Consider the following 27355-nt stretch of genomic DNA (forward strand, 5'->3'; position numbering starts at 1 on the left):
AAACCTCTGTGAGAGTTGGGATGAATTTTCCTGCATCTATAATTTTTAACATTATCCATGATGAAGACAAGTTATGACCAATGCAATTTTTACTGTTTGACTATCGAGGAGAGAAATACTCTGGTCTGAAGCTGATTTCAAGTTCATATACTTCCTGTCAATCTTTGATTTGGTCACCTGCCAAGAAAACTTGAAACCACTTTGATGTGTATGAGTCATCCTCGAAGAATTAATACACGTTTCAAGTTATTCGTTGCAGAGTCCAATATCCTTTTTTATTGGTGACTAATTCTTAGGTCACCGCTACCGAATTCTGAAAATGACTCATTGTTTGTGCAGTGTTTTCTTTCAAGGAAACACACCTGTAGGAATAATGGACTTACCCTCTGAACTTTAACTCCTCCAGTCTTACGTCATGGTCTCACAGTGCGCATGCGGATTGGAATGAGAACGAGGCTCCAAACGTGGCGGCGATAATACTGCCTGAGAACCCTGATTTTCCGAAGAGAAATTTTTGCGAATTGAGGTTGAAGAGTTACCAACGTATTTAAGTAGGACAGTTTTAATTTACAACGACCAGCAAAAATGTCTTCTTCGGGAGATTTCGGGAATCCCTTACGGAAATTCAAACTAGTTTTCCTCGGTGAACAGAGCGGTGAGTAGTCTACTGAAAAAATGCCGGTTGAATGAATGATTAGAAAAGTAAGGTGTGATCCATTTCGCTGAGACGGTTTGCTAGCGTGTCTTGTGCATTCTTACGTTACCCCGACAGCGATTGACGTTATGTGAAAACCTTTACATGACGGAGGAAGTAATCATTCTGGTTATTCCTCCACCATGGTACTATAATCACTACGTGGACATCAAGTATTCGTATTAGTTCGGCTGCGATGTGACGGTGAAGATGCCCCTCCTCTTTTGAATTGTAGTGCGATGCGATGACAATCTGTGGCAACAACTTCCGTCTGTGTCTGAATTTTTTCCTTTCCCATGTAAATTTAGAATAGCCTTAAGTAGTCTGACCCCAAAGTTATGCGATACGGTCAGCACAGAAAGTCGTTGCCGTATTGTTTTATGATAACTGCCCAAGCTCAAGTGCGGAACACCGGCAGGGGATGGTTTTTCCGTGGAATCATGGGGAAAATGATGAAGCCATGGGCAACATGCGTGGAATAGACAATGACTTGAGTATAATAAACTCACCCACGTTACTTTTACTAAGACAGTGTTCAACGAGGACGCACCTCTTTTTTCCCTGGGAAAGACATCGTCTTTGGAATCTCAATACAAACAGAAATGCCCTTAGTGAGTGACCCACGAATTGCTTTACTATAAGTGTTTATTGTTTAATGATGCACTTTCTATGTGAAGAAAAATATAAACAACTGTTGACAAATCACCATGCACTATAATTTTTGACATCTTTTGACACTGAAGTCCCTATTGACCATCTTTCAGATGATTTTAAGACTCAATACGAAATAAATGAAATCAATTACCTGTTTCTCCGTCAGCTGTTTGTTGCTAATTAGAAAAAGTAATCTTAATTAAGTTAATATTAGTTTGATATACATGTATCATAAGTCATTTTTGTCCAGTATGTTGACAGTTAGTTACTTCTTTACTGAATTGGCCTTTAGCCCATGATCATCATGATGATTATTGGAAGAGTTCCAGGGTCAGGCCTCATTTACATATAATCCAGTTCAGTGGGACTAGTTGCAGCTCGTTTCCGGCCATTCATTATTTTATATGGGCAGTCTGTCTGTCAACGTTGTTGTGAGCAGCTTTTACTGAAGTCAGAGCTAGAATATGTCAGAGGATTGTATCACAGCAACAGTTTCAGTAAATTTAAGATGGGATGAATAATAGCCTAGAAAAGTATTTATTATGCACTGTTTTGTTGTAGCTTATGCAAATTTTCGGTTGAGCTTCTGGTATTGAAGACATCAGTGATGATTGGACTAGTTATATGTGAAATATTTTGGTACCTCATGGGATTTTATTGAAGACTATCGATGTAATATCATCAAATATTTAATTTGAGGATGTTTGTTCATGAATTTATAAGCCCACTTTATTAGAGAGAGATTTTATCAATTTCATAATTTTCATGCATAATGTACGGCAAGTAGGAATTGTACCATCCATGTCACCAGGTAAATCTTCCAATATTATGTTGTAGCCTCTCAGGGTATCAAGTGAAAGCAGCTGTACTCACAAGGAAAGGAAATTAAATGTCTCAATTTTTCAGTTCGTCTGAATTTTGAGAGATTTTTGTCATTTTTAAACAAATCACTTCAAATTCTTAATACCTAGGTATTGTTTATTGCAAGGGCGTAAATCAAATGTTTATCACCCTTGTCTGATCAGGCCAGGTTGGAAGATTTTACGTGTAATGATATGTCAGTGGATGTTTTCATCGGCAATAGGCCAAACCCGGAATTCGAATCAACCACGGTACAAACAAAGCCATGTGCGCAAACGCGCACAGACGTACGTGTATTTCCATACGCGTTCAGTACACATGTCATGCATGTGGGTTTGTTTGTACCGGCATCACGTGATTATTTTGGCGTACTGAGTATGTAGAAAGGCGTACGCATCGCGTCCTTTTTATTCCGGAGTAGAACCATTGTGGTAACTACAGCTTCGTAACAAGGAAATGAAACATGGTATTTTTCAAATGTAATACAACTTGTTTGTTTAATAATATACATCTCAGTTGACAGTGACCATGGTAACAATCCTCACATCTGGTCTATCATGTCAGTATGCAGATTTTGACAGTTACAAAATGGAATTTTTTCCTCTTCAATGGCTTTGTTGCCATTATACCAAAAATGAAATATTCACTAAGTTGTAAAACTGAAATCTAATGAATTTACCTATTCATACGATGATGAATTGGTAAATTATCTTCACTTGAGATTTGTATCATCGAAAAAGTACCCTCTGCCCTGATTTTGATCGCTCCGTGGTTAAAGATCTCTTTAATAAACATTAGCATAGGTTCATTTATTTCAAGTGTTCTGATCTCTGCCTAGAACATATGCCCGCTGTGTTCCCTAGAATGCAAAGTTGCGTTTTAATTAAATTATTAAGTAAGGAGATGACAAGGTCAGCGACTAGTCGCTCATTGCTGATTTTATCAGCCTCTTATATGCACAGCAGTTTTTGCTGATGTGCCGTATACATGTATCATGCTTGGAAGTTTTTTACAATTTTCACAGCTGATATTATTCTTTGTGATAGACTAGACACCCAGTCTCATCTGTGTCCAGCAGAACCATGCATCAGAGCTCAATGTATGAAACAATTTCAGAACGAATGAACTGGAAATCTGCCATTTGGAAATCCATGTCACTTTACAATTATTTTATTTGTGAAACAATAGTGATATATGTACTGAGCTTTGTTGTAGAATTAACACTCCGTGCTGTTATGCTATACCATAAGTATAACCTGTCCTAAATAGCACAAGCAGTTATGTGATGCAATGCCAAGGTCATAGCAAAAGCTTTCTTCGAATAACTCATTGAACAGCTGTTTGGGTCTTGATGTAAAAGAACACCAGGCATTCATGTGGTGGTATTGCTACTGTAGGTCAGTGTAAAGATGAGTAGGAAAAACAGCCAGCTGCTTATGGTTATGTTTCACATTTAGAATGTCACACCAGTCACCCGCTGTGTTGTGAGGTATCATGAGTAGTGTACCATTTGTAGGATTTTATCATCCAATCAGCTGTGGTGTACTATACTTCATTCAGACTGACACACCAATAAGCTCCAATGTACTGAATTTAAAATGTTTTACACCAATCAGATTTGTTGTATTATACTCTCACATACAGATCACCTGTAGTTTCAAGGGTTCAAATTTACTTCTTGTTTTGGAAAGATGAAGTGCCACATTGAAATCAGTAACGAAACTGAAAAATTATGGTAGGAAATATCATGGTGCGTGTCCATTTAATGTATCTTTACTTGACATTGAAGTTTATTTTATACTTGTCATCTGATTAGATAGATAGATATACTTTATTGTCCATAAAAACAAACATCCGGACCGCTATAAAAACACCAAATACGGAAAACACCCTACAAAACAATACAATAGTTACAGACAAACACAGCACTATATTAAAAAGGTTTACAGACTAGTGTATGTGTCAAGATTAGTGTATGTGTCATTTTGTTTCTGATAGACACTGGGATTTTTGTCATCATTTTCGTTATCTATTCTGTCTGTAAGCTCGGTTGAATGTATGGCTTGTCAGCAATACTGAAGAACCCTGGGCCTATTCTAAGCTACAGAACAATTTAAAGGCTATCCTGGAGGGTATGTTTGTATTTGTTCATCACAAAAAAGCACTCTTAGAACTAATTACTACCAATGTTCTTCACATGTGCCAGATTGTCAACAACTCATCATGTATCATTCAAGATGCTAAGCAACATAATGAAATTACTTCTAAAATGCTACAAAATTGAGGAAAATAAAATTTCAAGCTTTGAAGAACAACAAAAATAGTTTTTTCTGGTCCAACAGCTATGTTTGTAAGCCAGTAATCGAGATGTCTAGACTGCTTTCCAGCGTTACCGTATTTCAGGGCCGACAACTGTCTAGACGATAAAACCATACTGGGTATACAAAGATTGAAGCGAACCTGCTTAAATATGAACTGACAAGGTCAAATGCAGCCATAATACGAAGATTAATGCATCAAATTAGATTTGGCGATGACAAGGACAGTAACTGGGATTTCTTAAGATTGCCAGATATTGTGGTAATAACTATAAGGCATTTGTATGCAATGGGATTCTGATTTTCCTATATGAAATGAAATTGGAAATTATTGTAAACACAGACAGGTTGAGTGGCTGTATGGATCAGAGGGTGTGGAAGCTGTTTTGCATAATATATTTGATACCTCAGACAATGTTCATATTCTATAAGCCAAAGTAATTAACGGTAGTGTGATACCGACACAGTATCTGTGGCAACACCTACTTGCCGTTGCCAATCACTTAAACCACTCCGAGCCCTCCCTGGTGTACACTGTATGTATACATGTTTAATGTAGACAATCAGGCCCTGAAAATTGGGACATCGATTAAGCTGTAGTTCATGACCAAACATCAAGAATGCCTATTAGATGGCTTCTTTCATTGTGTGATAAATGACAGAGTTCAGAATGCTTACTGTCTGACCTAATATCTCTGTGCTGCATCAGCACTGAGTCGATTTCTCCCCATTCATTTTAATATCAAATCAAGACCTCAGGTGTCGCATAGCTCAGCACAGAGGCCTGTGCATGTGCTTTGGGATGCAACACATCTCCTTGGCCATAAAAAACAGACGTGATAGCCACATCAGGTGATGCTGCTCCACGTCAAAGTGCGTATATATATTTTCAACGGAGTCTGCAACAGCCGATAATTTAGCCCTGGCAGTAATGAGATTTCTGGTGAACTGACCCATATTCTTGGACTGCATACTGATGCATGTACTCATTAAATATTGAGGAAGCAGCCCCTTTGAAAAAATCCTACATTCATTTCAGAGTGCTATTCAGGATGGCTGCTCCTTTCACCCTCTTGTATAGAAGATAAATAAAGACTTTAGTTTTCTTTGACATAGTATTATCTCTCAAAAAAGTCACTTTACAGCAAAATATGACTGATTTTTTTTTCAGAAAATTGTTATTCTTTCCCACTTATTCTCCATTTTATTAAATCTGTGATTTCTTAAAATAGCCAGACATCTTGTATTTCCCCTCTCTCTCTCTCTCTCTCTCTCTCTCTCTCTCTCTCTCTCTCTCTCTCTCTCTCTCTCTGCTTATAATATGTAAATAAAGATAGGCTTTCAATGAGATGTTAGCATAGTAAAAAATATGGTAAGATAGAAGTGAGTAGAAATGCAAGGAAAGTAAGATATATGCAGGTGGAATGCGTACAAATGGCAAAATATATAAACTGGGAATGAATGAATATTTAAATTTAATGTGTTCAACTTCTGCAGCGTACACTGTAGGTTAATATAACTTTCTACATTTATAGATGAGCAGTACAGATGTCCACTATGTAGTCAGGAACAGGTTGCATTTAATATTCTGATTTTACAGATTGTGCTTTCCGTTTATTTATAAACGAACTAAGGCATTTGTTTATGGATTATTGTAATTTTGGTTGAGTACCCCAGAAAAACTAATCATGGTTCAGGATCTTTCAGTTGCTGGTTATTTCCCTTGATGGAAAGCAATGCAGGATGGTGTAGACAGAATCAGAACAGCTCAATTAATGTTGAGGAGTACAGATGATCAAATTTGAATGAGAGACACAGCAAGAGATAGACAGACAGATAGATACATGTAGATAGACATACCACCCAATAATGGGTATCAACATATATATAATATATATAGAGAGAGAGAGAGAGAGAGAGAGAGAGAGAGAGAGAGAGAGAGAGAGAGAGAAAGGGGGGAAGACATGGACAGACAGACAGACAAAGACACTCAGAGACACACAGACAGACAGATCCTTGGAGCATGTGTGTTCTCACTTCTAAAGAGACCGACTGACAGACCACAAATTAACAGGTGTCTACTTACAAAGGAGAAGTTACTATATGTCTAGTTCTTGCATATACCATAATTAAAAAATATTCATACATGATATTTTTCAGTAATGTTATGGCATTTAGTGAAGAAAACATGATGATACATTGTTCTTCAGATGTAAGATGAATGAGGTGCCCGATCAATGTACTTTTCACAATTTTGACAATAAATCAGGGAAGGAAGGTTTATTATTTTGCAAATGTATTCATCAAAGATGGATGATTGGTGACAAATTTACACTGCTAGTAATGCTGACATATTCAGACTTAACAGTTCCAGTCAGGTGAACTGAAGTACTGTATATTTGTCTGTGTCAATGCAATGCAACGATACATCCACGTTAATGTATCCCTATCATTCCCTATGTACCATGCAAATGCCAGCCTCCTCAACAATTTGCGTAAGTTGCTATGTGTACAGAAACAAACATTTACACAACACTTAAGTGCACACTACATATACCATGATAATATGTAGGGTTATGTAAAAGTAAGTGGTAACATAGCACCAGTCGTGACAATTTTGGCAGGTTATACGTCATAAAATCATAATTTTCTTTCAAATGTATATTGACAAAGGAGTCTGCAACATGATATACTCATTTAGTAATTATTATAAATGTTAAAAAGTTTTCAAGTAATAAATGAGAGGTTTTATTAGTGAATAAATATTTTTCTTACATGCACATAAAAATATCCTTTTACAATTCCAGGAACTCAGGTTTTATAGAATAGAATTCAATATAATTAAAATCTTTGCCAGTTGAATTATATAGCTATGTTGTTTGAAGTACCATAATACCAAAGCCATTTAGCATTATTAATTTTTTGTGTTCTCAGCAATAAAACTGCATATTTCCCCTTCTTAATATCTGTTCTGAGCCTATGTAGACATCGGGTGTATACAGTATTGATTCAGGACTTCCACAAATTCAGATATTCCAAATTGAGTATCTATCATTGAAAAGTTTGCTCAATCAAAGTGCATTGATGCGATCAAGGGAACAGTTTTGCCAATCTTTGACAATAAGTCTATCCACACATTTGTGAAGCTCTGGAGTATATTGCATCCACTTATATGTCTGTTATTTTGTTGTGTAGTTGACCTCAAAGAAACACAAATTGAGAGAGGGGTTGGGAGTAATTGATGACCATGGCTTATCTTGGCAAGCAGTATTATTTCCCCATCAGCCAAGTCAGTAAAATGCCGTATTGAGGCAAAACATATACATATTTACACTACATGACATGATAAGTGATATATGTATGTTATAGCAGGTTTAGTCAGTTAAAATCATATGCAATATCTATATTTTCAGGGGCCTTTCAAAAATGTTTGTCTTTTTTGAAATGCATTACATATAAGACATATTCTGCTTGGTTTTCACCAACATGACCTGGTAGTAACATGTGAATGTGATGTGGTCCCCCACCCCCTTGACAAATTACTATGGGGTGTCAACATATCAACAGAGGGGAATCCCCATCCCCCTCTCTAGATGAAACCCTGAACCCTAAGAGATAAAAGTCGAAGTCAAAGGAGAAGAAAATCAAGGAAGGTGGTATAAGGTTATCAAGTTAGCAGTATAGAATGAAATAGCAAGTGTCAGCTATGTAGTGAGTCGTCTGGGTTTTATGATATGAAGCTGTCCTGTTGAAGGGGAAAAATATGGGGGGATACATTAGCCTTGAGGGCGGGGGCTTATATTTGTGGTAGTAAAGAACGGAACCCATCAGCCACGTGTAGTAAAGCTCACAGACTTTCGATCTAATATTGATTCCCTATGTGCTGTACTGTGTTGAATGAGTGGCAGCTTTTCCCAATAACATGCTTTAAATATAGTGATGTGGCACATGTGTGGATTCATATGATAATGTATTCAGCCAACAGATGTGACAGCGAGAGCTGTTACTTTAATGCCAGTATATCTTGTATGATGGCCTAAATATACTGTAAAATTCTATGTTTCTGCCACCCTGTGTAATCAGATTCTAACAAAATACAAATAACATATATAATTTCCAATGAAAATTCATATGGATTGCAATATAGGTTGATGATCCAGGCATTCAAGAAATTAAAGACAAGCAGTTTGTATACGTGAAGACAGTCTCAATGTTATTATGAAATCATATGCAAATGAGATTCATTCATACTTTTACACCATAAATAACTTGCAAATGCTATGCAAATTAGATTCATTCATACCTTGACTCTTGCCATCGACCCTGGAGATCTCAAAGGTCTACATTGTATGCTGTAGCAAATGTTGCTTGAATGAGCAGGCCAATACTTGATTTTTACAAAGAAATTAATATATGTAATCTAATATCTTTAAATTGTTCCTAGTTTTGGTGACCCTTTTAATTTGATACAAAAAGAAATTTGTTGTGTTTTTTGCAGCTACATATATCTGCTAAACTTACAACAACCAAGACATGTTTGCATTAGGACTGGAACATCACCATTTTAGAAGTTCCAAGTATCATCAGACAATGACAGTGTATCTCTTACAATAGATAGTTGATCTCAAAGTGAAATTTTGACTGTTAAAAAAAGAGATACAGTGGTTCATGATGTCAAATTTGTTCCATGATGTAGAGTGCAGTTGTCGTCTGTTCTTTTAAAACTGTACTTCCATGGCTTTATTTTGCTTCCTAATGAATTTAATCAGTAGCCTTTAGCCCTTTCACCACTGTAGAAAAGTATAACCCTACGGCTTTGTAAGTGTGCCATTATAATGTGAAAGGGGATGAAAGTGTTGGTGGTAAATCTGCATTTTAACACAAGCACCTTCCTGTTTTCCTTTACCTTTGCAGCCAGGTTCATCCGCTACCAGGTCAAGTTGGTCAAAACTAATAAAGCATAACATGTCACCTGTGGCATATGTTTAATAATGAAAGATTTGACCATTTTTATGGTCTTTAAAAATGTACATATACAGAAAATAATTTTCAACAACTTGTCCTGATATTGAAGTAAGACATACATCGACATTATGATAAACATGGTGACTTGACCCGATAGCAGTAGTGTATGCTACAGCGTTGTTTTTCACAGAACTTACGTTCTTGTGCTAATTTTGAACAACTTGACCCAAAAGGTGTTAATGTCAAGTCCTCCATTGATGATACATCATCCCTTTGAATGCCAAAGTCAATTTTTGTTGCCTTTATATTATGTATAACCCAGACAAATTTTTTTAGATCAAGACAATTTTTCTTCAAATTTTTTTCTCAAAATTTTTGATCAAAAACTGTAGCCAAAGAAAAGTGATATCAATATGGCCCAAAATTATAAAAAAAATTGCATGAAAATAATTATAAATGGTAAAATGTTGCACTAAAATTTTGGTAGGAAAAATTACAGCACTCATAAGGGTTAAGTAGGCAAATGACTGAACATTTGTGAAACGCATTTTGGATTTTCGCTCAACATGTAAATACTCATGTTATGATGGAGGCTAGTATTACCAATCATAAATGCTTTCATTTGGTGAAACTACTTATCGTTACTTTGGTTAGAATTACAGGAGATTACCTCCAGTAGTGCTGTTGATCACATCCGCCATTTGCAGGAAAACGGTAATAGAAGAGAAATTATGCATTTAAAAAACGGCAAATTTTGATAAATTGGTCTATTTAAAGTTAAGTACATGTATGTATGGTACAATTGTAATGAAGATTGACATTGTTCGCTGTTTTTGTGATCAAATTCACCAGAATTATTGTTTTTAAACAAACATGGCAAGCTCCCTGATTGTGTTTTAATTTTAACAAGAAGCTTTATCAAACAGGTTAACAATTTGACGCGTCTCTGCGCTGCCATATTCCCAGTAGTTTAGCTGACTTGCATATTGTATATAGATTCTGCTATTGGAGTATTTTTGAAGGCATTATGTTCAAAATGTTACAGTCAGTATCTGAGCTTTTAGTTTTTTTGATGTGGTAGAAACACCAGCTGACTGTACCAAACCCCCAAAACATATTCTTCTTGTTGGTCAATACAGCTGTTCATTGGATGGCAAAAATATTTAGTATCACAATTCCTTATATCCTAAATTATATATTGAAGGAAGGGTATCCAGTGTGCATTTTCAGCCTAGTTGTTGAAAAACTCACAAAAAATATTCTTTCAATCAAGAAAATTTATGTTCTATGAAAACTGGTGTCTGATCACTCAAAATTTTCAGAAACTCCTGAGCCGAGTTACATGTACCCTTTCACACCTACTTTCCTGTGTAGAGGTCCAACTCTGCTGCAGTAAACAATGGGATTATACAAAACTTTGTGATTTAAAGGTTGAAGAGATCAGAAAAGTCTTATTTCGGAGGGCACACAACTAGTACTGTACTCATGTTGCCAGCTTTTGTAATAACATGCTACAGGCAGAGCAATACAGCTGATTGCTGGAAGCAGACAGTCTGATTGCCTCTACAGTAGTCTTGACATGTGCGTGCAACTATTATATTATCTCAGCGTGCTACTGGCTGATTCCTCAAACCTTCTGAAAAGAATATACAACTGTATCTATCCATGGATGTTCATATTAACATACTTATTTGAATGAGCAGATGTTTCCCTAAAGTGACCTCCTCCACCAAATTGGAGCTATGCCAGTGATTGCCACACGATACCATACATTGAAACTCAGCTTGAGATCAGTGTGTCCTCTATTAACAGGATTCCTAAACCTTTTTACTGGGTTTAACTTAAAGCATTCACCCTCATTTACCTATATATAGGTCCATCCACCCTGCTTAAAACAATTAGGTTATACTAAAATCTGGCAGTGAAAGGAGAATAATTTCCAGAAGTCTGATTATCAATTTACAGATATACATATAAAAACATTTCATCGTCACAGAGAACGTTTAATAGTCTATGGCATCTCATATTGGCTTAGGCATTCTGCTTGATACTGTATAGCATACACTTTGTGAAATGTACGTGCAGTGTATCATAAACCACATCACTTGATACAGTTTAAAATGACCCAGCTGCTGTTTCTCAGTGCTACTTTTATATTACTTCATAATTATTTGCCTTTTTCTCCGAAAGGGAATATCAGAATCCTGCCTGCATACATGCATTTACCTGTGCATGTATCAAGATTTGAGTTAAAACAGAAACACTTTCTTTTTCTCACTGGAAAAATTAAAACCACAGCAAGAAGAAACTGTACGTGCTGTAAGATCAAACAATTTATGATCAACTATCAGCGCCGTCATGACAAATGACATAATCATCACTGTTCGTCAAAACCAGCTCAACACCACAGCCCTCATCAGTTCACTCAGGTATAGACAAGCCGCAGTCAGTTAGACCTTTTGATTAAAGCTGCTATTAATGTCTATAGTTATTTTCCCAGCTTTTCACCCACCATCACCGAGGCCACTCACGGCAAATTGGATTCCATATGTGATTAGCAGCAGGGATAATTTGATTAGTCGGTAATCAGTATCAGGTTCAGCAAAAACTTGTCTCATTTTGCTGTGATAATTTTTACTCCAATCTGTGTATTGATTGGATGTAACCTTTGAGTCATTGGAGATGTATCATCCTCATTAAATTGTAAATTATTTCCGTATCTACAATGTAGATATTGAGTGTACCTAAATTGTACTTGGTGTATCTGTCCGTTGTATGTACTGGTGCTGTAAACTATATGTGCTTGTATTTATCCCTTTGAATGCTGTAATTTTTGCCACCAAAATTTTACTCAGTGTTTTCTCTGCATGTTCATTGAAAGGGGCACTTTCTGCCCCATTCATCAAAATTAGGGGGCGACTTGACACTTTAGGGGGCAGTCACTTTTGATGTTGATGTGCCTTCCTAGGAAGCGCCTCCCCGATATCATTACGATCGTCACCAAGTACGGTTGCAACGTCTATGTCTCATGCAGCACCCATGCTAGCATCGACACCATGATGTTTGTCAGCTTGTGATGTGCTCGCCTGCTCTCCATCTTCTGTCGATTTGTCACACACAGGTTTTCAGAACTCGACATATTTGTTCCATTGGACACGATTTGGTCCTAATTTTGGGGTTTAAATCTATGAAAATATGCTCCGGCCGAATGGGTCACTTTTTTACGAAAAAATCCCTAAACATAGGTCGATTTTTATCCCAAAAAACCCCTAAGCATGGGTCAATAACAAAGCAAATGTCCTATGCTTCAGGAAAACCGTCACGTGCAACAGAGTAAAGGTGAAATTCCTAAACTTTGTAAAGCACATCCCTAACAGTTGGCCATAATTTCTGAATATACGTGGGTTGATGTAATTGGCAATTGGCCAGCACATCCCCGTATGAAAATATCAGGTGTAGGCCTACCCCTCCTGGGTGCCAATAAAACGATTGTGTTTTATTGTGATCGAGATCGATCGTCTAAACCTAGAATTTTATTCATAATTTCATCATTGATGATTGTTTACTGCTTTCAAACTTTAAAAACATGAACATCAAATTGCACTAGTATCCGTGGAGACTGAACCGCAAATACGTCGTTGGCTGTTATTTTCGATGCGTACACTCCACGTCATGCACGTCACCAAAGCTGAATGACAGGCGATATTTTGCCTTTTCCGAGGGAGTATTATGCCTAGAAACAACAGCAAATTCACATGTCGCTACACTATGCGCTTGGAACACCCTCAAATAACAAATGGACATCTTTGCTTACTGTGTTTTGTGCGCGATTTCCGCGCAGTCAGTAACTTTTTCAGGGCAGACAATGGCTCGAAATGCGCAATTTGCGCAATTGCGCAGTCGAGAGAAAACCCTGTTTACTGCTACATTTTACCAATTTTAATGAATTTTTCTGAAATGTTTTTGATAATTTTGGACCAAATGGACATAATATTTCATTGGTTACAGTTTGTTATCAAAATTTTGGCAAAAATCTTAGAAAAATTGACTTGGTATTACAAAGGCAACAAAACTTGACGTTGGCGCTCAAAGAGTTATTAATGTGTGTACATGTTATGTCAATAACTCGTATGATATATGTATGGATGTCCCATGGACTTGCTTACCAGTTTCAGTTTTTTATCAATTACAATTTAGTTGAAGGATCTTTGTAAAATATGAAGATCAGTTTGCAAGTACATCCATAGTAATTTATAATCATTACAACGGTCTACCTCTGTATCTACATTTATACTACAATATGCTTGTTACAGTTGTGTTCAAGAAAACAGTTTTAAAGTTGCAGACTACCAGTACATGTACATTGTATTGACAGGATCCTCCACTAGCATACATGTACCGGTAGCAGACAATCAATAAATTGATTGTTAATCCAAAATAAATTGTAACATGGCACTAGCATAATAGTTGAACTTGCCGTGGTGAAATGACAAAATTCATCCTATGTATGGGACTTGTGGCCTGTATGGGCATTGAATTGGAAATGAAAGATTTCCAGATTTGTATGGCCCAGACATTGGATATATATATGGCAGCAATGCTTCAGATGAGGCTTGCTTGTTGTGCTCACCCCTCTCAGAGCACCAAAAAGCATGTATGTGTGTGTGTGACTCCATCTTTGTACTGGGAGTGTAGATTAGTCTTGTTCTTTTTGCTATCTTTGTTTTGGTAGTGTGACTTTGAGCACTTATGAATGAGAAAATGCATCATGGCTGGGACTACAATTTTAGGATGTACACATGTACATATTGTACATGTACACACAGACAGGCAGACAAGATACCTACATACATGTATATATACACAAACATCCATACATCCATCCCCACACACATGTACATTGTACATATGTAAATACATACAGTAAATGTGATGGTTTTCAAATTGGTTCATTTCACTTTGTTTTATTGGGTGTATTTTTTTTTGTTTTATGTTTGACGATATAAATGATTTCCATTAATCTGTGTTGTCTGTCAACAGACATGTCTCCATGTAAATGTCAGTATTGATGGTTTTCTTTCGGTGATTTTTCTTTACACTGTGACAACCTTTCTCTGTGCCTGCATTAAATTCACATATTGTAGAAAAGCACCTTGTTTACCTCTTACTTTTCAAATTTATATGAAAAGTGTAAAATTTATTGCCAGCATGTATAAGTAATTTACTGTAAACTCCGTCTTTTGCACGCATCTGGTTACATTTATACTGGGGCCCTGTACAGGTAAATCGAGAGCTGGAAAACGAAAATGATAGACAGAAGATTCATGTGATAAATACTCATTTGTACATTATTATTACAGGTGAAGAGACTAGAAACAGTTTAAGAAACTATTGCTTTTTAAAAGGTTGTGTATAAGCTGCAAGAGCATACTGTACGTTTTAGTGTCTTGTTTGTTAATAAATATATGAACTCCCTATCAGTGATTTTGTCTTCACAAGAATTGTCGTCTAACCCGCTAGATTTCTCTTAATAAATCTGCAGTGAGCTTGACACAAAAGTATTTGTCTGGTCAGTAATGCTAGGCAAGATGACAAGTTTAATAACCTGACATTGCATGCAGTATGCCAAATACGCTACCTTTAATAATCGAAAAAGAATTAAAAGCCTGATGATGAAAGGGCGTGTTTAATTTTAAAATCAAGGAGGGATGTAATTACTTTCAGTGTCATTGTCAATCAATTCTCTGCAACATTGCTGATAATATTAGTCAGCTGAACTTTTAATGGATGGTACTTTTACAGATTAACTTTCTCTGAACCAGATATTTGTACAAATTGCAGCACCATTGTTTTCTATCGTGAGGTACATGTTATTAATGTAAAGGGACAGTTGCTGTTACTTTGGATGATATTTTCACTACTTTTTTATGTCAATAGAAAGTTCTTGTTCTTCTTCCCAAAGCATGTTGAAACACCAACTATTTACATGTGTTGACCCAGTGTCTATATTTGTATAATGCATTGTTGTTGTTTACATTTAAATTCTAGTGCAGACCAGAATTTACCTGTCAACAATAACAATACAGTCTATACATTATCAGGCTGAGTTGACAAGCTGAACAATTGTGTATGTTAACATGTGAACAACTATTTTGTTTTACAAATTGATTGTCAATGGCATATTAGCAAGGAAGGCTATTTATCGGCCAGATTTTACATTTAGAGACTTTCTTAGGTATTTTCTAATCAAAAAAGTAATTTTGGTAAAATGTAAACAATAAGGTTTGACTCGTTCACATCTGAACATGCCTTTACTCTTTGATGATCACCTCTTTTGCTTCTAATGTATGGATGTGATGAATTCATGTACAAGTGCAAAGAGTTTTTGACGGCTAGAGGTGAACTAAGTAACACACTTTACCATAGCTTTATATTACGCGGTTGACATGAAATACAAGTATTTCTGAAAGCACTTAGATTATGTGGGAATGTAGCCAGACAGTGTTGTGAGTCTACATTCAAATTAGCATCATGTGTTAGCTAGTTTATTTAGATATACATATTGAAAACCTTGTACAACAGTGCTTACATCGTACCAGTATGTTGATAGTGCAAATACAGCGATCTGATTGGTGGAGACATGAAAATGACTATGCTATTTGTAATATAGCCAGATTGGAATACATGTATGCACAAGCTCTCAAGATAAGAAAGACTTCTTTTTTAACATTCACACGAGACTTTCAATAAACTTTTATGATATATGCTGGTAATAACAATAAACCACCTCTGCAATGGGTGTACCACTCGTTTTGACCAGTTCACCCCACACTGTATACATGTATATACCCTTGCTATTGCTCATGCATACACACTGCACATGTTCATGTATGTCGTGAACTGGTCAGAATCTCATGGTATACATGTACCGTCACTTGTTGTTGTTGATTGCTTAATTGTAGATTCACTGCAGTGATATGTGGTGAGAGTCAAAATCCTCTGTACAAAAAGTCTGAAAATTCTGATTGGCCGCCATTTTGTCGCCTCGTCCATACCATCAAATACTGCAATAATAAGCTACACGGCTGCATTGAAATGCAGTGCACCGTTTATGATGTTGACTTACCGGGTCCATCATTTGATTGGAACGGATTAGAAGCATTCAGGTAATTGACTTGGAATTTAAAATGTCAGTAACCTGGTCACCGCTGGGAAAGCTGTCATATGGTTTCAGAGCATATGTACAAGTCTAGTAAGGTAATTAAAATAGTGCAACTTTAAAAGGGCGTATTCTTGATGAAACAGAAAGCAAATTGTTTCAATAGATTTGAAATTCAATGGAAAATAGAGGATTGCCCGGTGTGAATAAGATAGATACTGTAGGTACCGGTACATGTACATACATTGAACTATAGGTGTACCTTGTCAAGAAATATGTTCCTTTAATTAAGTTAAAGAAAAAGCCCGTATAATGATGCAAAAGTTTGTCAGATTATACACCGGTATATGCTGTGAGGAAAAATCAAAAGATTTGAATTTAAAAAATTTTGCCCAGCATTGTATCATAGTTAGCAATGTAATAATGCTGATCTATCAGCTTAATCATGAACAGCTGTCCAATATGGAACCTAGACAGTGAGAATGTAACATGAATCATAAACTTTATAATATAAAATTCAAAAATCCATGTGTATATTCACCGGTAGAAACAAGAGCATGACTCAAATTTGTACCAATATGTCAGCAGACTACCAAGTAGATGACAAAATGAAGATCTTAATATCCTGTGAAGACACAGGTGATACACAGAACAAAGTCCTTTATCAGATATTTTTCATGATAAATCAATATTGAGCGCAAGCTATGCATGTATGTTGCCACATCAATGCACCATACATACACATTGCCAATAGATGGTTTATACAAAAAACATGACTCCTTATGAACCGAGTTGGCGAATACAAGGCCCATCTTCATTGGAGTGGCAGTTATCTCCTTGCCTAAGGGTGCCTTTTAATCGTAAATTAATAGCAACATACCCCCCAGGAGAATGCTGAATTGTAATATGGCTTAGTGTTATTCCAATATTCTGTGGTATGGCTTTTCCAAAAATTCAATGGTTGTGACTGATATTTTGTGACAGCCAAATCTCTGGTTTGACATCAGGCATAAATATGATTGGTTTAAGAAAAACAGGCAAAAAGGAAAGATCTTTGCAATGAGTAAATTTTGGCTTGCTACTGATGGATTAATGATATTGCGTTAATTTATAAGAGGCCTGAAGCATAAGAAACTTGCCGAATTTCAAACAGAAGCTATCCAATTATATGCAATGTCAGAGAAAATGTTTTGCCATTAATGTCCAGACGAACAATTTCGCTCATGACTTCCAGACTATTATTTCTTGGAAATGTTGCCTCAAGCAATGTACCGTAATGTTGTAATCCAGTGTACAGTATTTTCTGTGTGCATTGACCTCTGTATTAGTTAACCAATCCCATCTTCCCTTTCAAAGAGATACACTGTACACCTAGATCCCAAAAGATTTTGTATACCAGTATGCCAGCACAGCATAAATGCTGTTTTTACATCATCTTCTTTTTTGTACATTTCAGTGCATGGGATACATAAAATATTTATAAGTGTCCGTATTTACAATAATAATATATATATATAATATATATATATATATATATATATATATATATATATAATGTACTGCCCCGAGTGATACCGGTATGTAATGTTTCTTGTTCTTTGTCATTTGTGGACAATAATATTAAACTTCACTCATCGGTACACACAGACAGCAGTCACTGGTTGAACCGTGATTTTGGTAGGAGAACAAGAAACTATGCGTTACAGACAGAGCAATACACTGGAAAACACATCATAACTTATGGCGAATGAATTTGAACCTTTCTCCCCATTAATTGGATAGAATCATAAGTATTCCACTCAGCCTGCAAGGTGTGTGTCTGCAGTCATTTAGCTCATCTTGAATATTGGAATATTATGTGTACACGAATGCAAATACAGTAATGCAATAGTAAAAACAAAGCAGTTCAACCGGTCTTCAATCTTCAAGTGATCTTCATTTTAAACCAACACTTCGGTGACGCAGAAGTCGCCATCTTTAGGGTATACACTAACACGGAGCAGAAAAAAAGCAATGTATAATTTAGACTGACTCTTCCTACAATATAGACTTAAGAAGCGTCAATCAAAATATCCCAGACAAGGGAGGTTCATATTTCTGAAGATAAAAATAGTTGTGTAATCAGATGAGAGTCAGCCTTACAGATGATATTTTGTGTGTGAAAGTTGTCCAGGTAGTCTTTACAGTGTTCTGATAAAAAGACATACATTATAAGATTTAATAATCCACATGTAAAGTGGAGAATTTTGAGGGCAAATGATAGTGTACTGTACAGTACTGCCTCTGATTCTGAAGCAGAGCTTAACTACTTGTTTCAGACACACTTGCCTATGAGCATGGGCATAGAATACATAATATGGCCAAGCAGGAAATTTATTTTGGTAACGTTGTCAGTGACTACACAAACCAGCAGGAGCTGTCGGGCCAGTGTTCAAAAATTAGACTAAAATGTGCCTGTAAACGTAAGATTAAATTTGTGTCGCTTGTAGTCTGCCGAGGATTGGCATTGTGATTGTATGACAACCATGCCTGAAATATTAAAAGTGCCTGTTCATATCACCTTCACACTTTGCAGCATGACCTGTGTCAGTCATGTCTGACTGGATACAGATTTTCCCAAGAAGCAGAGGGATTTCTTTCTCAGCCAATCAGATTGCAGAATACATAATTTTGAGAATTACAGCCAATCAGACTGCAGGATGCCAAATGTTTTTACCTCGTAACTTCTACTCTGTAATCTGTCATTTTTACGACAGCATGAAGTTAAAGATTCACTCAGGTATTTGGAATTGCATGGAAACTAGCCCAGAATGCCTCTTTCATTTGTGTATCCGAAAAGAAAGATTTTGAAATCCTGGAATATGGGGTTACCTAAGGTATTGCCTTTGATTAGGGGTTGTCTTCGATAAGTAGGAAAAAAACATTCACTGTGGTGGCTGTGATGCTCAGTAGACTTGACACAGATTCAGAAATTACAGAGATGCACCAGCCACTCCTGGCGAGTACCTTCTGAATGCCAATAAATGTTTATAAACAGGGCAATTCTCCGAAGAGAGCCCTGCATTATGGTTTAGATACGTGATGAATCTCAATGAGACGTTACCCGTCAATGAGAGGCCGCAGCCAAGGAGATATATATTTTGCTTACTGTCAGTTTTCCAATACACAATATTAGGGTTTTTTTGGACTTAAAGTCAGCTCCAAGAAGCTTTCTTCAGTCTGAATTAAATTTCTTGTGGTTTCCATTTATGTTAAATGTGAAAATTTAAGCCCCTTTGAAGGTTTTCTTTTTTTCTCTGACAATTATGTGTCAAATTTTGTCATACATCTTCAACATTTTATTTGATGGTGAAGATTTCAAAAGCACTGATACTGCCCATTTGATAACCTTAAAAGATAATTTCAGATTTCAACCATGATATCTCCTGTAAAGTTTATGCGTTGATGCAGATTTTATCTGAAATGTTGAGAATGCACATAGTGAAAGCAAACAGGCAGTTTCTGACAAGTGTCTTCTATTCCTTTTTGCACATACACTACCCACTTGATCAACACCTACACTCTAAGGGTGTTTCTCTTGAAAGGTGAGCCGGACTCGTGGCGCCTATTCAGCTAACTGTCCTACTCTCGAGCATTTCACATTAATTGAAAAGAGGAAGTACCTGCTTACATCAGGTAGATGCAGATCCGCCAGTAATTGAATTTTGTGACAAGGGTATTTCACAGGCTGTGTGTTTCCATAGCATTTCAACCTCAAACTCTAAAAACAATTGTAACATTGCCATGGATTCTGGGTATTTAAAATTAAGCCCCGTTGCTCAAAAATCTCTAACATCACAAAAAAGCAGACAGAAAGTTCCCGTCAATACCTGCTTTTCTCTGCAGGTTATTCACATCACAACTGCCAGAGGCATAATCCACAGACATAAAAAATATTGAGAAGCAGGTGTCTGCCTTGGTTTACTGTCAAGCTACTTTCTCAGTACAGTCATATAAATACGCAAATCTACAAAAATAAGAAACTGCAATTGAAGGTTGACTGCCTTTTTTTTGAGTTGCACATATTGATTTCAGCAACGTCAATAAAATAAATCTTTTGTCGCTGCCAATAATTGATAACTGGAAAAAGCAGAAAACTGTATAGTGTGAGTATTTTTAAGCTTTTGACTCCTGTGGTCTAGTGTTTGGGTACGATATCACCCTAGAAATCAATGAGAAATTGGCCAACCATTGCTGGGAACAGGTTTAGGCACAAAATGTCCATTGATTTTGACACCATAATTTTGCATGTTCCTGTCAATCACTGTGTGGAACACAACAACTGAATATGCAGAATACTCGGAGTGTCATAATCTATTCATGAATGTGAACTTACTCTACGGTATATATGTGACAATAGACATAACGTTTGATAATATTTTCATTAGTTCTGTTTTTGAAAACAAATGTGATTTCTTCTTCTTCCCCTAAAAGTACATTCGTGTATTTTGAAAATAGAATTTATCAGCTTTTGCCAGTGCAGTATATTGTGGGCAAATGAATTCTGGTCCAGACTTGAACTCACTTGTCAGCAATAACTTTACACACATATAGACTCTATTGACGAGTAACAGTAAAACACAAAACATCTTGTCGTGATTTTACAGTAGAACACAAAACTCTTTAAAAGTTTGAAAATACAGCAAAATACATCTCGTGGAGCTTTTATTTATAAAGATATAGAAATAATCTGAATTTCATGAAGATTTGACAGTCATTGGCAGGGAATACGCACCTATCCTTTCACCCCATTTCCTTGTGTGGAGGTCCAACTTTACCATAGGAAACAATGGGACTGGGTCAAACCATGGTGGTAAAAGGAGGTTAAATGGCCTGTAGTTGAAAGCAAAACCAAAATATTTTGTTTCTAATACTGACTGAAGAACATTTGTGTCTACCGGTATTGTCTCACCCTTGTCATCACTCTCTGACTGATAAGATTTTACTCAAAAGCAGAGTGAAATTTTTTTGAAAACAAAAAAGGAAAGTACATTTAACCTTGTGGAAACCTTCAGCGTTCAGCCTTCGCTGGCCTTTATGTGGGAACACTGACAAGTCAAGGCCATTCGATGTGAATAATATTTCATCATAACGGAAGTCTTGATGGTCAGATCAATAAATTAGAATAAATCTTATTGGCTAATTTACATTTCAAGTGTTGCCATTGATCATTCTGCCCGACAGTTAGTTTTCAAAGCGATGCTTGTTATCAAAGGCAACTGGCTCTTCAGCCCTCTTGAGGCTATTTGAGGACATTAATGTCTGCACAGTGATTTTCCTCCGTGTGATTTTGATGAGCATGTAAGTTTGCCATTCCAATAAAAAGTTATGTTTCTTTTTTTATTGCAAATGGACATGGGCCTTTGTGGAGGTTACAGAATGTATGACCATGGTGTCAGTGACTTACGGTTTGAAAATACATGGAACAAATAGCCTGCTGAAATCACTGTGTCATGATTGGCTAAACGCTGAACACATGAGAAAGTGAAGCTTCCTGATTGGTTGGGTCAAGTAGTAATTTCCCTGTTGTTGGAAAATTATTCAGGACCAGTTTCCGTATGTTAGCGCATGATTATAAAAACATTAAAAAGTGCACAGAAACTTCTTTCATTTTATAATAAACGTATTGGCTCGATAAAAATAACAGTCACAGCCCCAGGGTACATGCTGGTTGGGTTATTGCTCAGACTTGGGTCTAATGATAAACTATGATTTATCTGTGTAGCGTAGCAGTAAATTGCAAAGATGGCCAAGCGCAGCGTCCTTCCAAGATATTAGATTAATTTACCAGTAATATCCCATTACTGTCGGCATATTGGCATGTTATTGTGTTCGATGTTCTTCAAAGAGAGTGATTTTATCCAAACACATTGCGCTGCTTCTTTGATTTGAAAACTTACATACCAAGGATTTGCCTCAAAAATCTACGAGTTTTACATGTGATCAAGTTTTCATGTCATGTCTGTCATATCAACATGATCAAAAAAAATTTTAAATCTGTTGAATTTCTCAGCGTTTCATATACTACAGGCTGCCGTTGAGCAATTTGTAATTTCTTGTTGAGGAGATCTATGGGTCAGCCATCTGGTGAGATGATAACTTACAAAGGAGATAGCAGTTTGAATTCAGGCACAGTTAGAAGTCCATGTCACTCTAAACCTTTAGCTGTAAATTTCAGGTAGACTCGATCACACTCCTGCCGTGTGTATGGCATCCTTAGGCGCGTCTTGACCCGATCGGAGCAATGGGAAAATGCTAATGTATTCTGCCCTTATTTCCATACCGTTCAGACAGTGCAGCGAGAGACATCTAAGTGGCTGCCATCAGATAATTGATTTGCCTTCAAAATAGATCCATAAACAAATGGCTCCTCGTCGTTTAGTGTACATATACATGTATACGAAATCCATCGATAGAAAATTCTTCATGAAGTAATTTCAATACACCAACAACTGTAAATGACAGAGATGTATTGAATATTAATTTTTGCAAAAAAAATGAATATTTCTTCTAGGAAGGGGGCTGATCAGTGACACTCAGAATATGTATAGTTGAATAGTTGAACAACTCCATGATTGGGACAGGAGCATTCAGAAATACAGTCCGAGTGCTGTAAATATGAATGGATAAGAATGTTGAATACCATTGCATCAGAAATTTTACGATTCTCTTTAACCCTTTGAGAGCTTTAAATTTTCCCGCCAAAATTTTAGTTCAACACTTTACTAATTTTTATGAATGTTTCTGTAGTTTTTTGGATAATTTTTGACCAAATGGACAATACATTTCATTGGCTACACTTTTTTATCAAAATTTTGGCAAAAATCTGAACAAAATTGACTGTGTTATATTCTATAAAGGCACCAAAAATGGACAAGATTATAGGTCAACTTTTGCTGCCTTTGTAAAGTACAATATACCCCAGTCAATTTTTATCACATTTTTGCCAAAATTTTGGTAAGTACCTGTACCCAATGAAATGTGATGTCCATTTGGTCCAAAATTATCCAAAAACTCACAGAAAAATTCATTAAAATTGGTAAAATGTTGCACTAAAATTTTGGTGGGAAAAATCTTAGCACTCAAAGGGTTAACAACAAGGAGGGGTTGGAACATGAAATATACAGATACATGTGCGTATAGACAACTCTATGATTGATTACAGAGAGATTGCATTTACATCTTTGTAATGATGACTATGCATTACATCTATATTCATAAAGACGTCATATCAAGCTGCCATCTAATAGGTTATCTCCAGAATTGACCGTGTCTCTCAAAATCATCGACTTTTACACAAGTTGTTGGATTTCAACCCTTGAATGAGTGCTTACATGAAAATCACATCTACTTTAGAACACTTATTAAAATTTACCATTGAAGGGTTGTACACTGTCATACCAGTGGATTACGATAATCTTGTCAACATTCCATCAGATCTGATTATCTTGTAGTTTCCAGTCTGATAGAAAATTGGATGACTAGGATGTTACTGTCACCGTGGGCTGGATCATTGAGCAGTACATGTACCTTATTGTGGCAGTGAATTTTCAGTCTTTCAGTGCACTTAAGATTCAGTTTGACAATGTGACGAGTAACAAACCAGTCTGTGTGCGGCAAATTTTTAACATTGCAATCTATTCAAACACCTACCATATAACCTGACAAACCACAAGGCAATGAGCACGGAAGAGAAGAATGTGACCCATTCAGTGTCTGTGTATTGGTACATACCCCGCGAGGCGAGACGGCAAATTTGATTTTCCTAATAGGATCCAGCAAAATTGAAGTCTGTCCCTCCAAATTTCATTTTGGCATATTGAGCAGACAGAGGTCAAAGGTCACAATACAGAAGGAAAGTACATTTCTATTAACATCAATGGCAACATGCAATAGAGTCGTACATGTGATCCTTGTATTGCAAATATGGTAGCTAGGTACATAATTACCTGCGTTGTTGTACTTCAAATTTAAATGTTTTGTACTTAATAAACAGGTTATCTGTTGAAGCCAGCTATTTTAGACTTCTTCTTCTGTTGATATTTACATTGATCATCATACCTACTGGTACCATGGCTACAACCAATTAAATGAACCAATTCATCAAAGCTTTGTTGTAACAGCCAATCAGAAACTGTCAATTATGAACCCTATGATAAATATTCAGTCAGCTTTATTGATGCGTCAGCAACAAAATGCTTGCAGAATCAGTTCCTAAAGGAAATTTTTAATTTGTAATTGAAATTAATTTAAAAAATGCTTCCTCACGCAATTAAAATGTATTCTAATATCAAAACAATAGTCGCAATATAATAGTTTGGCCCCATGAGGTCAAAATTTAAAATCAAAGATCGTTAGCTGTGCACAAAGTTGACAAGAACTATGAGTGTTTTTTTCCAGTAAGACTAGAGAATACTGGTAAATTGTTTGGTTAGCATGGTAACATTTCTGTTGTCCTCTGATTAAGTTGCTCTGATATAACTAGGAGAACCCCTGTAACATAAGTTGAGGACTCCAGAAAAATTTACTGAGGTACTGCTTATGACAAAACACTACAACATCATTTCATCAAATCACTTGCTGGCAAACTTTGAACAGAATCTACTTGTACATATACATGTTTCTCACTTTAGATTTTTTTTCTTTTTTTGCAATTTTCAGTGGGCAAGACATCACTTATTACAAGGTTTATGTATGATAGCTTTGACAACACATACCAGGTAAGTCTATCTCACTATGCTATCATGCTTATTACTAAGATTTCAATCAATGGAGCATTTTACAGTAGTTACATGTAACTAACGTCAAGTCGTAAAGCACTCTGCAAATATGTATAATGTTCATTCTCAATCATTTGGCAATTGTAACATTTATGTTAATCTTTCTTCCCTTATTTCTCAGTTCAGAGGTCCAATAGCAACATTTAATGACGAAAGGGTTGATGGTGCTACCAGGGATCACTTTGGGGCGCGATAACGCGATATTTACGCTCAAAAATCAGAAAAATTGCATCCAGAAAAATCAATTGGGCAAAAAAGTCTCGCCGATAATGCAAATGGCACGTACATGATACATTTACGCGATCTAAATTCATCGGTAATATTTGGCAGGTTTTCAGTACAGAACCACTCACTGTGTCGCCGTAGAGAGCGCTATAATTATGCGACAAAAAGCTGTTGCAGAGTTACCCGTTTCAAACAGCGTTTGTGATTGGTTGCCAACAGGAAGTTTTGCGTTCATTGACAAATCATTGGAGTCGATACAGCAAGTGTTCATTGCTGATGTACAGTGTGTTGTCGTCGCTCAAAATGGTGCTTTCGAAGGAATTCGTGTCCAGTACGAGTGGTAGTGCGAAGAAAAAACGAAAATGCACTATTCTGGACTACTGTACTTCCGTTACTCCCGCACTAGAAAGTATGGATTCGATCGCCTCCGATTATAACTACACTCAGTGTGACAGTTTTCAGACAGGGCACAGTCACTCGTGAGCTATTCAGCTCTGGGACTATTTGCCCCATAGACGTGTGTACATAAGCGAGAAAAAACTTGCTTATGTACACACGTCTATGGGGCAAATAGTCCCAGAGCTGAATAGCTCACAAGTGACTCTGGACAGGGTAGTGAATTTTGCCCAAAGCTGTTTCATAAATGACGAGCACTACAAAATCTTATTATCATACCTTTCGAAACTTTATTGTGTTTATCCTCAAACTGTTAACACTGACAGAAGTGGCATTTAGGGGATCAAAGTTGCCAAATTTTTTACCCATGTTGAGTGCGTAGTAATCGGACTGCTATCGCAGTAATCAGACGTCGTATTTGGAATATGATTATAGGGGCTAAATACTGATATTTTGAAACTTCGAACCCCGATTTTCAATTTCAATGTGTTTAGAAAACTATATGGAAATATTTCGTGATAATTAGTTATGTTTAATCCATGGACGACGCAACTATATTTTGACGTGTATAGCGCTTAGATATCGGACACTGGCTGTCTCTGTATGTTGTGTTCGACACCTTGTATCGTACGGTGTGGCTAACTTCACCAAGTTTGTAGCGCCCAAAATAGCTTCTACCAAAAACAAAAACTATCCAAAACGGGACGGCAGCGTCACCTGACTTAATATGCTGTAGCATGACTTGTAAAACGCTATCAAAACGGAGTGAAGTGAGTATAACAAACAGCATGTCATTAAATGTCTGAAAACTGAGGTCGTCCGAAAACTGTCTCACTGAGTGTATTGTTATGCAAATTAACCATCAGGGAAAGTTAGGTCCGGTTCCCACAGACTTTGAAATTCTCCCACTGTTTTTTTTCATGTGGGATTTTATCTCATGCAGTTCTTGAGCTAGGGTAATCCCTGTGCTAGGTAGACAAAAATCAGCTAACAGATCCAAGATAGGTAAAAGAAAAATTCAAATCATGTTGAAATTTGACAAATTTTAAAAAGTTATAGATGTCTGTCCCAAATGGTTTGTTATGGAAATGAATTATCCATTTTGTTTGATTAATTTGTAAATTATCATCATTTTTCATGAGTTACATATTTATGATGGCAGATAAATGACCGGATACGCTGACTTCAAAAATTTCCAAGTCAACACACCCTGGAAAGGAGCTCTCCTGTCTTTTGCTAGGTACCGCATGTCATTGAGAGTGTG

The 27355-nt window shown here is 36.5% G+C and overlaps 1 protein-coding gene across 4 annotated transcripts in view; it reads left to right on the forward strand.

Moving 5' to 3' along the window:
* The first annotated feature begins 395 nt into the window (after positions 1–395).
* The window catches only part of LOC139119308 (ras-related protein Rab6), a 47429-nt gene continuing 20469 nt past the window's right edge, over positions 396–27355 (forward strand). For 2 of the 4 annotated variants that reach the window (XM_070683056.1, XM_070683057.1), the window contains exons 1-2: positions 440–655; positions 25352–25410. In XM_070683056.1, the coding sequence (XP_070539157.1) occupies positions 586–655; positions 25352–25410 (129 nt within the window). In that variant the 5' untranslated portion in view covers positions 440–585. Of the gene's footprint in view, positions 656–25351; positions 25411–27355 lie in introns of all 4 variants that reach the window. The other 2 variants (XM_070683058.1, XM_070683059.1) reach the window with 2 other exon arrangements.

This window comes from Ptychodera flava, chromosome 19 (genome assembly GCF_041260155.1).
Source record: "Ptychodera flava strain L36383 chromosome 19, AS_Pfla_20210202, whole genome shotgun sequence".
Classification (NCBI taxonomy): Eukaryota; Metazoa; Hemichordata; class Enteropneusta; family Ptychoderidae; genus Ptychodera; species Ptychodera flava.